Below are 12,389 nucleotides of genomic sequence, written 5' to 3'. Positions count from 1 at the left end.
TCACCGTCATCAACAGCTGATCACCATCATCAGCTACAGGCCGTAGATATTACTGATAAACTCTCTGATCACTCTTATCCTACAGTTACTGCATTACTGCACCATCACTCATCTCACAAGTACTCTGCTGTGTTTACACAATATTTAATATGTATAGAGCTGCATACTGCTGTTCTGTGAAGGACACTGTACAGCACACTGTATAGAAACGTCCTGGTATAGTCTGTGTATACTACTGTACGATTGCTCTCGGTTGGCTTCTTCATTTAGTAGTATCTAAGCTTAGAAGCATCTTTGAATTCTAGTCTATATAAATTAGCTAAGGGGGTCTTTTCTTTTGTAAGTCACTCTGGAGAAATGGCGTCTGCTAAATGCTGTAAAGTAAATGTAATCCGGGGTGGAGATGCCCACAGAGGTCCCACAACAGATCATATTACAATCTCTGGCTGCAATGTGCCAAGTATTGCGATATGACCTATTACAATATCCTGCAAATTCTGAAACACAATAATAATGATGATAATATTAGTGTAGACAAACCTAAGTATCCAGGTTCCACCACATATATTGTACCATTTGGCAGCCGTGAAGCCCCCTTCATCCCAAGACCTGAGTTTCACAATTAAGGCGAAATGAGTTTCAGTGGTCCTGTCTGAACGAGATCTCGACTGGATTAAATATTAAAACAAAGAACAAAATTCAGCTTTTCTCCCCAAAAACTGCTCCCAAACATTGTGTCTGCCTCACATGTTCAACCCAACCCAGGGTTAAATGAGGAGAACCCCCCTAAAAACATGATACACATCAGCCTGTAGAGCAAACCGAGAAATGGACAAGTATCCGAATGGTCCAGTCAGCCGGCCAATAGCCTGCATCGCATTCACGCCCACATTCATTCGCTCTTCACTGAAGGATACTCTTGTGATCCAGGACGATGTTGGTGTGTCCATGCCGGAGGGCGAGCACGGTGGATTTGCTCTGGTCCAGTTCCGCTACGGCCGCATCTGGGTCTCCTCCGGCAGCAGCCACGCTGTTCTTCAGGTGGAGCTCATACTGATCGCAGGGCATGATCAGCTCTGGAAAAGGCAAAGAAGATGCGTGAAGAGGTCCTCAACAATGCCAAAACACCATGATGGGACCTACAGTCAGCTCTCGCCACAGCTGAGGTCAAAATACAGCATCTACTATCAGAAAGTGACCACCCACCCACCCACCCACCTTTGATTTTCATTGGAGGTGTGCAAGGAGGCAACCCTCATCATCAGGGTAAGACCCAATATTCATATGTTCAGAGTAGGGATGCACCGATACACTTTTTTCCCTTCCTGATACGATACCAGATTTTCAAGTATCTGCAGATACTGAGTATCGATACAGATACCGACTCGGACTTAAATACTGGACAGACGCTCTAAATCCAGATATTTACAGTGTTTTTACACTTTTTAGGTTGTACTTTTTTATATTTTATCCCAAATAAGATCTAATAAGCTTGAAGGAACAGCATTTACTGGTGATGAACTGCACATTTGAGAAGTTTCAGAGCAATAAAATAATAAAAATGGCCACAATGCAGAAACACCTGCAGGTAGGGAAGCGTAATCTGGCTAAGCTTCACCAAACAGCTTTTAACTGGTGATTAAATTCACATCTCAGATCAGTGCAAAAACAGCAGGTTTAGAAGCAGGAAGAGCTTCAGCAGTGATTTCACATTCAGGTTCACGACTCTGTGTGAAAAGCTACTAAACTTCAGTGTTTCCTTTAAACAAGCTGCTGAACCTCAACTTTCAGAACCAAGAGAGAACCAAAACTCAGAAAGTGCTGAAAATTCATAAAACTATTTATGAGTAGATTTTACTATTTGAATAACTATTCAAGAATAAATATATTATGACTGGATTTTAGTGGTTTTACTGGTTCTTTAAACATTTGGTTTCATAAAGTCTGCAAACAAAAAAAAATGATAAACAAAATAACAAATAAAAATAAATATATATATTTTAAATAAATAAAAAATACTAGTTCAGACTACCCTGCTCCAAACATGTAGCTAGCCACATTAGCCTCATGGCACAAGTGCTGAAAATTCATTACATTTTATATATTTATAACTATTTATGACTGGATTTGACTGGTTTACTTTAAACATTTGGTTTCATAAAGTCTGCAAACAAAAAAAAAACTTAAATAAATTTTTAAAAAAAATTGTATCTAATTAATAAAAATAAAATACATACACATATACACATATATACATAAATAAATAAAAAATACTAGTTCAGACTCCCCTGTTTCAGAACCGTAGCTAGCCTCATTAGCCTCATGGCACCAGTGTATAACTTAAACATACCTGTGATCTTTCCCTGGCGGATCTTCTGGATCTTGTATTTGATGGAGGTGCCAGCGAGCAGGTAAATGTCATAGGCGGGACTCAGGAGGATGTTCTCGAGAATCAGGAGCCTCACCTCAGCAGCGCCAACATTCTTTAAAAACAACGACGACCGGTGAGTACACGTGTTTGCTGACTGTACAAATCCATCACTGTTTCTTCAATTATATATATTTGTTTGATGACTATGACGATAAAACAAAGGGAAAAGAGACGTTTCTTTTTCTCAGGAAAGGTAACAGAACACCCGAGGTCGTGTGTTATTGTGAAATAAGAGCCTGACTCTGATGAAGCAGAAATGAGTCGTATTTCAGCACAAACTCGTCGTTATTTCACAATAACACTTTAACTACTCATACAACAGTTATATTAAATTAATAATAAATTAAATTAATAACTAAACATGTCATTTAACAGTTTTTAATATATATTTTTATATTATAAAAATATTAAATATTAATGAGAGTGTTAATTTTTTACCCAAATTATGGTTCCTTAATAGGCAGCTTCTTTTAACGTCACTGTAATTAACTGCCCTCACTTGCTGAACAGCCTGCAGTTCCTTCCCCAGCTCCTCACACTGACCCACTAATTCACCTTCATTTCTCCATTTCCCACCCTTATTTTTTCTAGCTAGCTTTTTCTATTATTATCATCATTATTATTATTATTATTATTATTATTATTATTATTATTATCTTAATCATTTTAGTTCCATTTATGTAATTTTATTCTTTTTTCCATTTTTATTACTCTATAACATAACTATATAATATATATAATCAATAGCAAGGCCGTTCAGCAGAGTGATCCAGTGTTGGTGAAAAAACACAGGGCAAAACTGCTGCTCTGGCAAAATAACGGCACCATTAGAACCAATCAGCTTGTGTGGGCGGAACTAACTGCTGTATAATGATACAGTAACTTATGATAAAGTATTTAAATGAACTAATTATCACAGTCAATATACTGACTGACGCAATGGCCCTATAGACTCCCATTTGTTCCATATAATTAAACTAATATCACATGAGGACATTTCACACACAGAGGACAGTCAGGCAGATAAGGCCTCTGTGCAGCTGCTCTACAGCTGCACCTTCCCTCCAACATCACTGAGGTGAGCGAGGAGCCAGGATTTAGCAAGACCAGCTATTTATAGTAACTCAGCCCACTGGGAGAAGAGCCCAGAGCTCAGACTTTATGGAGGGCACTCGCTTACTCAGAAAGAGAAGATCTTAAAGAATTCAGGAGGAACCCGACACACAACAGAGCAGAGAGAGAGAGAGAGAGGAGCCGGTCGAGACGCACCGTGTAGAGAGACTCCTGGATTTTGGCTTTCAGTTTTGCATGGCCGGTTTTGATTCCCGATACCAAGATGATGTCCCCCTGCTTTCCTACCCTCTCCATCTCAGAGATGTAGCTGGGCGGAGTGTAGGTGGACTCTGAGAATTTGAGCACTCTGAGGGGGAATAAAAGCACACTGTCAGTTAAGCTGGCAAATGATTCATCAATTACATTTGATTTAGTAGGGGTGCAACCGTACACAACAGCCACGGTTCGGTTCACACCGTGGTTTGGACCTCACGGTTCGGTTCAGCGGGACCAAATTAATAAATAAAACTGGTCGTACAAGTCGTATAGCTCCCCCCTGAGGTAGCCGCTACAGCCGGGGTTTGATAATGAAGCATTAACTTTAAACGATAGTCGGACAGATTTACACACACACACACACACACACACACACACACACACACACACACACACACACACACACACACACACACACACACACACACACACAATTTCATGAGTTGACAGATGGAAAGGGGAGACAGACAGAGAGACAGACAGAGAGACAGACAGAGAGACAGACAGAGAGACAGACAGAGAGACAGAGAGAGAGAACGCAAAAGTATTAGCATGAAAAAGAAAGGAGAAAGTGAGAGAAAGAAAGAAAGGGGGAGAAAAGGCGCGAGAGTAAACAGAGAGAAAAAAAGAGGAAAAAAAGAGGGCAAGACAGCAAGAAGCACGAGAGCACAAAAGTAAGAGAGTGAAAAAAGAGCGAGAGCAAAAGAGAAAAAGGAGTGTGCGAAAGGAAGAGAAGGAAAAAGAAAAAAAGAGCAAAAGTGAGAGCGAGAAAAAGAAAGGAGAGGGGGAAAAAGGTGCAAGAGTAAGAGCGAGAGAGCGAGAGAGAGAGAAAGAGCAAGAGAGAGGAGGGGGGAAGGCGCGAGAGTAAGAGAAAGAGAGAGTAAGAGAAAAAGAGCGAGAGAGAGAGAGAAAGAGCGTGAGAGAGAGAGAGAGAGAAAGAGCGTGAGAGAGAGAGAGAGAAAGAGCGCGAGAGAGAGAGAGAAAGAGCGCGAGAGAGAGAGAAAAAGAGCGCGAGAGAGAGAGAAAAAGAGCGCGAGAGAGAGAGAGAGAGTAAGAGTGCGAGAGAGAGAGAGAAAGAGCATGAGAGAGAAAGAGAGAGAGAGAGAGAAAGAGAAAGAGGGAGAGAGAGAAAGAGCACAGAAGAAAAATAAATAGGGGAGAGGATAGCAAGAGGGAGCATGAGAGCACAAAAGTAAGAGAGAAAGATAAGGGGAAGAAAAAGAGCGAGAGCAAAAGAGCGAGAGAGAAAAAGTAAAGTGTGTGAAAAAAAGATCAGAGAGAGGGAGCGAAAGCAAAAAAAGAGAAAGGAGAGAGTGACAAAGTGAGCAAAGCAAGAGAATGAGACGAGAGAGAGTGAGCATGACGGAGTGAATTTAAATAATTATAGTTACCACAGCAACTCTCAAATCCACCACAACCCGATACACATCCTAACTGAAATTTTACATTTGGTTTCCGCCGCGGCGTTCATCAATCTTCACCTGCAGCGTGGACGCGTCGTTTATGGCTGCGTTCACAGAACTGTGGCGGCGGTACGGCGGCGGTACGGCAGCGGGTCGGTACGAATACACATAGCGACACACCCCTACTCAACATGCACTTTACAACCTTACACTGGAGACAACGACACCCAAAAACACCCCGAGCAGTCACATCTCTCCTACCTTAAGGAGTTGTAGGAATCGGGGTAAGTAGCCATCTCGGGCCCCTTCACAAGGCTCCAGTCAAACACGAGTCCAGCCAGCGTACTGAAGGTGTTTCCTGCACAAACACAAACAAACCTCATGAATTCAGCATGAAATCCATCACAAACTGAACCATAACCATAACGTTCATAAGAGAGACAAACTGCGGCAGGGACTCGATCTGCGGGCGAGGAGTCAACTGAATTGATTCAACTGAGTCAATTATATATTAAATGTAAGGGTGTGCGCAGGACTCAGAGCTCGCTTTGCCATCAGCAGCCGGAGTCTGAGAGAGCACAGTTGGCTGGGTTGCGCTGGTCTGGTGGAGCTGGGGACCCAGTGTTGTCCTCAGAGAGGAGTCAACAGAACTGATTCGGAGAGTGTCAGGCGTCCTTGCGCTGCTCGTGTGAGATTAGTGCTAGTTCTAGGGGGAGTCATGAACGGGCGGGTTAACGGCAGAATCGAATTGGGAGATAATTTGGGAGTAGCTCATTCAGCCACAGTTCATTAATCTTAATTAAAATAAATGAAATTAATAATAAAAATAAGATTCTACAAACACCACCACAGTACCCTGCCTTAACCCACCACTACCTAGCTCTAAGCTAACCCTGACTGGCCTTAGGACATCCTGTTACCACGTAAACAATAATAATACATTTCTATGCTGTAAATAAATGAACTTATGAATAAATAAAATGATTTTTGCAAATGCAAATCAGGCTGCTGTTCTTTATCTGCGTCAATTTTATGATGAACGGACCAACAGAAATGCTCTAAAACGACTACATTGACTTCTGGCAGACGGGTCAGGGCCGAATGCTGAGCTCCAGACCTGCTGCTGTTAGAGCTTAGAGTAAAGGGGGGCCGACTCCATATTAATGCTTATTGGTTTAGAATGGGATGTCATTAAAGCTCCAGTAGGCAATGTGTAGGCGTCCCAATACTTTTGTCAATATAGCCAGACAATTGTACAGAGAAATAAGGAGAGTTTAAAAGGTTTAACATGTGTTTGGTGGAGGACGTGCACGTGCTTCTGAAGGGGGGTGAAGTAAGACAGAGATTAGGTTGGAGAGCGATGATCCTCAGTTGTGCTGAGCTGCTGCACTCACCTTCTGAGTCCAGGGCATGGATCTTCAGCTCCAGAGGAGAATCCTCCAAGTGGAGCTCCCGCGTGGTGGACACAATCTGGATCTCGCTGATAATGTCCACGATAGCGTCACAGCGCAGCACCTGACCAGTGACTGCAAGCACAGGCAGGAGAAGAGAGATCATTTCCAAAGTATTTATAATCAAATTAAAATTAATATTAAATTACAAAATAAATAATAACTTCTTAAAATTGTTTGGGTTGTACTGTATCACTTATCTGCTTTGATTACTGCCTGTGTTCCTAATTATGTATATTACAGTCTTGCCATCCCTGGAATTCCCAGGGGTTTTACAACATACATGAAACCAGAGACAGAAAGTCAAACACAACCTTTTCTATGGATTAAAAAAATAATAAGTAATAATTACTTCAATCCTGATGCCTTAAGTCTCTCCCAGACGGAGCTGGGCATATATATGACAATATATAATCGTATCGTGATAAGCCTTGTTATCATGGTACACAATATGATATTAGGATTACTGATTAACTGCATGATTTATTACAAAGAGTGTAATCAGTCTTATTTAATTTAATGTAGTGCAGCATATTTTGAGAACTGATTTACTCAGTATGGGAGAGTATCTGGATAGCAGTTTTTAAACATTATACGCCACAACAAAATATTGCGATAAATATTGTATATTGTGAATATGTCTTTAAATATCGAGATCTCATTTTTCCATATCGGCCAGCTCTACTCCTAGATGGTCAGGTATATGAAGAAGACATTTGACATTTACATTTATATTTATGGCATTTAGCTGATGCTCTTATCCAGAGTGACTTACAAGGTTACTGGTATTACAGAGGTGGGCCAATGTAGTGTTAGGAGTCTTGCCAAAGGACTCTCATTAGTGTAGCGCAGCATAGTCACCCACATGGTGCAATAGCTCACTAGCAACCAATTAACCAGCCAATTAATTCAACAATGGACCGGTATTGAGTTTTGGTCAATACGCAAAGTTCATGTATCTGTATTGGAAAAAAAAAAGCAAGCATAGCTTATGACCTGCTGCCATACTACTCGTCTACATTAGCCTCGTAGCTCCAACGCAACAGCATGTGGTTACTCACAGACGTCCTCAGCCAAGATAATACTGGTCAGTCTGGAGGGCTGAGAGGACCGCGCCTGAAGAACGGCTCTCTGAGAACACTGATTTTCGTCCACATCCACAGCTTCAATACTGGCGACCTCTGGTCTGTTCGAGGACCTGTGGACCAACAACAACAACAGAAGACTGAAGGTAACTTTTTTTACAGACAATTTTAGACTAATTGTGACACCCACTTTGATCTCTGCATTATTAAAAATATTCAGGTATGGCTCCGAGTGGTCCAGTGGAGCTGCGGATTCGACTACCGGTTCATGCTGCCTGCCATCAGCAGCCGGAGCCTGGGAGAGCACAAGTGGCCGTGCTGGTGGCTGGGTAGATGGGCAGGCCTCTCTCGGAGTCACACTCCCATATCCATCTGCTAGCCAAGCTGGGTATCCCCACCACTTCTCTCCCAGTGCAACAGCGGCAGTTTAAAAAGAGGCGATGACTGGGGGCATTCTATGTGATAGGGGGCCGTACTGGGTAACGAGTGGGTAGGGCAAGTTGCTATCTGAAATTGGGGAGCTAAACTGGGCACAACAAGGAAATATTCAGATTTATTTAATTAAATTAATAAATAAATAACTATTACAATAAAATAGACTCCCAGCTCGGTTGGCAAACATTGAACAGACCTTTAATTTAAAACCATTGTTAAGAAAAAGTGCAATGTAACGACAGATAAGCTAAAAATGAGATACAAGCAACAACAAGAATAAAGGAAAATGAGCTTTTGGGTTAATTGTTTTGCCACAGGTTAAAATACTGCTGCTGTTCATCCTCATGTTAACACAATACGCAATACCGAGGTCAGTAAAAATGACCCAAGTCATGCCCAAAGATTATTCAACAGTCGATAACGTAACGGTCCCAGACCAATTTCACATTTACATTTAAGGCATTTAGCAGACGCTCTTCTCCAGAGCGACTTACTACAGTGCTTTGTTATTTACCCAAGAAGAACCTCAGCTAGTTTAAATAGACTAGAATTCAGAGATCCTCTAATCTTAGACTCTACTAAACACACGTCAATATGGAGACCATAATACTCTTCTCTTCGCCTGAGTCCTCTCAGAAGAGGAGGGTCTTCAGTCTGGGTTTGAGGACAGTGAGCGTTGGACTCTGCTGTTCGGACACCCAGAGGAAGCTCGTTCCACCACTTCGGTGCAGGACAGTAAAAAGTCTGGACGCTCGTCTTCCGTGGATCTTAAAGGATGGCGGGTCGAGCCGAGCCGTACTTGAAGCTGGAAGGGCTCTCGGTGCAGATTGTGGTGGTGGTACTTCATGCAAAGGTCCCTTAGACTAAAGACTACACTTAAGCTGCACCAATATTAGACATATCTGAAGCCGTGGCCTAAAAGGCAGAGAAGCATGCCTGGGACCAGAAGGTCACAAGTTTGACCCCCTGAACCAAAGGTAGTGGGGGGCAGGGCTTGCGAAGGAACAGGGTCGTCTTCCACCTCAGCATTTACAGCAGAGGTGTCTTTAAGCAAAGCAAAGCAACCCAACCCAACCCCCCTGGCCCCGGGCTCTGAGGCGGCGTGTTTACTACCATAAGTGGGTTTTAAACTTGGAGGCTAAATTCCACTGCACTGCTGTACAAAAGCCTATAGCGAATAATACTAATATACCAACGTCGGGCCTCCTTTCACTCATAAAACAGCCTCAATTCATCATAGCATGGATTCCACAAGATGCTGAAAATAGAACTGGGCAATATGACGATATTTTATCGTATCGTGATGAATTTTGTTAGGGCGATGATAGTAATAAGCTTCTCTACGCATATGGAGGAGACGGTTAGTGCTTAATAAACACTGATCAGCTGCAGGTTTCATTACTAACAGTGTAATTAGACTGGGTTCATTAGATGAAGAGCAGCAGATGTTCTAGAGTATAAATCACTGTATTTAGTACAGGTGAAGATTTGAATAGTAGTTTATAAGAATCTGTTGATACTGATGTTTTTAGTCTGTAATTATATGCATCGTGATAAATATCGTGATATAGTGATACATTTTTACCATATCGCCCAGCCCTAGTTGGAAACACTCCTTTGAGAGACTCAGCCTGCCATGACTGCATCTCACAACCCCTGCAGATTTTTCAGGAGTCAAGTCAAGTCGTCACAAAGCAGCTTTACATAATTAGTAATTAATAATAAAAGACAGAGACAAAAAAATAATAACGTAAGACATGAAGGATCAAAGACCCCCAGTGAGCCCCAACGGCGACAGTGGCAAGGAGAACCTCCCTCAGAGCTGGAGGAAGAAACCATGGGAGGAATCAAGACTCACAAGGGGGACCGACCCGTCCTCATCTGATCAGAACTATTTATTAATTATTGATAAAAAATGACCAAACCAGATACAGCAGATAGTTAATAGTGGTGATATTAATATTAATAGTGGAGGATAGTTAAGAGTCCATTTAGGTTTTAACATGGTCATTAGACTGGTAGCAGTGGTAGGAGGGTGTTCCGCTGGTCGGACTGGTAGGTGGCAGCTGGTCTGACGCAGGTAGAGTGGACCTCAGCGGAGAACCTTCATATCGATTATCGCTTCAGATCTGATCAGAAAGGCCACTGAGGAACACTGAACTCAGGAAAGCAGTTTGAGACGGTCAGATGAGGTCAACTGTGGCCGTGAAGGGATGCACATGATCAGCAACAATACTCAAACAGGCTGGACTGGCCAAGAAGAAGCATGCCCCTCACCAGAATTACCCAGCGGTTAGAGCGCTGGGATATCGATAACAGGGTTGTGGGTTCGATTCCCGGGCTCGGCAAGCTGCCACTGTTGGGCCCTTGAGCAAGGCCCTTTACTTACCTCTCTGCTCCCTGGGCGCTGGAGTTGCCTGCCCACCGCTCTGGGTGTTCACTACCACAGATGGGATAAATGCGGAGGACACATTTCTCTGTACAGTGACAAATACATGCACCTTACCTTATACTCTCCAAAAATAATAAAAATAACTAATAAATTAATTAAAATAATAAATCAATCACCGGGGCCACATTCCCCCCCACATTCTGATCAAGCTGCTGAACCGTATTTGCATGCATGAGGTTATGCACTCCACTGCTGCCACACTGCTGGAGTAGATGGACTAATGGAGCTCTCAGCGGGTGCACATACACACACATAGCCAAGACCTTTCATTAATTACAGCACAGGGGATTAATATGTAAAAAATAAGCCACCAAGCAACCGGTTTCTCCATGCATTTGACTGCAGTAATATCTGTAGTTGGCGGCACCATTATTTCAAAGTGCTACAGGAAATGAGGCACCACATCTAGAGGACTGACAGGGGCACATGCTCGGCCCTGCAGCCCAGTTTCAGTGGTTACTTCTTTTTTTTTTTTCCACTCTCTTCCTCCATTAAATCTGAATTTTAATTAGATAAGAAAAAGAATAAAGGTGAAGTCATCAAGGCAGGTGGTCCGAAGGTGCCTAATAAAGATGTAGGCCTACTGGAGTATAGGACCCAAGGTCCGTTAGGCCCTCTGTTAGACCAGGTTCCTTGACCCAGGAGGCTTGACCAGCAGAAAAATCAGTGAAGGACCAGAACACAACTCTGGGACACTAGAGACTTTCTGAAATCTGATTTTACCTTCAGCACAAATCTACCAAGTCTGACCAGCAAGGGATGAATGGCCGAAACCAAGAGGCCCAAAAATGTGAAGATCTAAAAGGAGAACCGAGGAGCAGTAGACTGATCTGACCAGTTAACCACCCCCTGTCCCACCTCTACCAGGAGGTCCCACATGTCCACTTACCATCTGTAGCACCCTTCAGTGGCCTCCAGTGTAAAGTTGATCTTCGTGCTTCTCGCAAGAGGCAGCAGGACCTTGGGGATGTTCAGCTTAGCAGCCTTGGAGAGACAGCAGGAGCAAGAGAGCACCAGGAGGAGCAGGAGAGCTTCACATTTAGCCATGGCTCTCCTTCATTCAAACCCCACAGCTTCAAAACTCCCTCTTCTACACACAGGGGGTCGAGGCTTATCTCAAACGGGACAGGAGCGCGTGGAGGTGCAGCCGGTCAGATAGTCCCAACAGCAGACGGTCAGCATGTCCCAGCAGAAGCCGGCTTAAAGGTCGTAAAAGAAAAAGGTTAAAAAGTCGAATGAGTCTCTAAAATAAAAGTTTCACAGTTTCTCTGAACCGCAGCCTCGAGCGTTAGTTAAGTCTCTACTGGACTACAACTCCCTGTTCATGCTCGCCGGTGCTAAAAAACCCAGCTAACGCAGCAAACGCGCCTCTGCGCCTGCAGACAGCCCGAGAGCTCCAGAAAAACAGTTATAATTTATTTAATTTGCCGCTAAAATGATTATTAATTCTCACACGAGTCGCGTGGAAATACCCGCCATTGGGTTAGCTACCTGGTATGAAAGCGGCGGCGATGCATTATGGGAAACGTAGGCCGGAGGTCAGGTAGAGAATGACGAGTTTCTTTAAAGAGACACTGGCCCCTAAAGCCGTGATTAACAGGCCTGCCTGCCACACCCACACACACACACACACACACACACACACACACACACACACACACACACACACACACACACACACATACACATTTATATATATATATATATATGTGTGTGTGTGTGTGTGTGTGTGTGTGTCTATATATATGTATTTTTACATACCTAGGAGCTTAAATGAGCACTGCAGGCACAGGCCCTTTTACA

General features: G+C 43.1%; 1 protein-coding gene across 1 annotated transcript in view; it reads right to left on the bottom strand.

Moving 5' to 3' along the window:
* The window catches only part of nup210 (nucleoporin 210), a 48,718-nt gene extending 36,660 nt beyond the window's left edge, over window positions 1-12,058 (bottom strand). Inside the window, exons 1-8 of the mRNA XM_072697008.1 lie at window positions 11,476-12,058; window positions 7,676-7,812; window positions 6,558-6,689; window positions 5,425-5,521; window positions 3,701-3,851; window positions 2,351-2,483; window positions 918-1,076; window positions 541-609 (exon numbers count right to left, since the gene is read on the bottom strand). Of these exons, the coding sequence (XP_072553109.1) occupies window positions 541-609; window positions 918-1,076; window positions 2,351-2,483; window positions 3,701-3,851; window positions 5,425-5,521; window positions 6,558-6,689; window positions 7,676-7,812; window positions 11,476-11,633 (1,036 nt within the window). The 5' untranslated portion in view covers window positions 11,634-12,058. The remainder of the gene's footprint in view (window positions 1-540; window positions 610-917; window positions 1,077-2,350; window positions 2,484-3,700; window positions 3,852-5,424; window positions 5,522-6,557; window positions 6,690-7,675; window positions 7,813-11,475) is intronic.
* Window positions 12,059-12,389: the final 331 nt, after the last annotated feature.

Source organism: Salminus brasiliensis, chromosome 14, assembly GCF_030463535.1.
Source record: "Salminus brasiliensis chromosome 14, fSalBra1.hap2, whole genome shotgun sequence".
NCBI lineage: Eukaryota > Metazoa > Chordata > Actinopteri > Characiformes > Bryconidae > Salminus > Salminus brasiliensis.
This window is presented reverse-complemented; position numbering and strand designations above follow the sequence as displayed.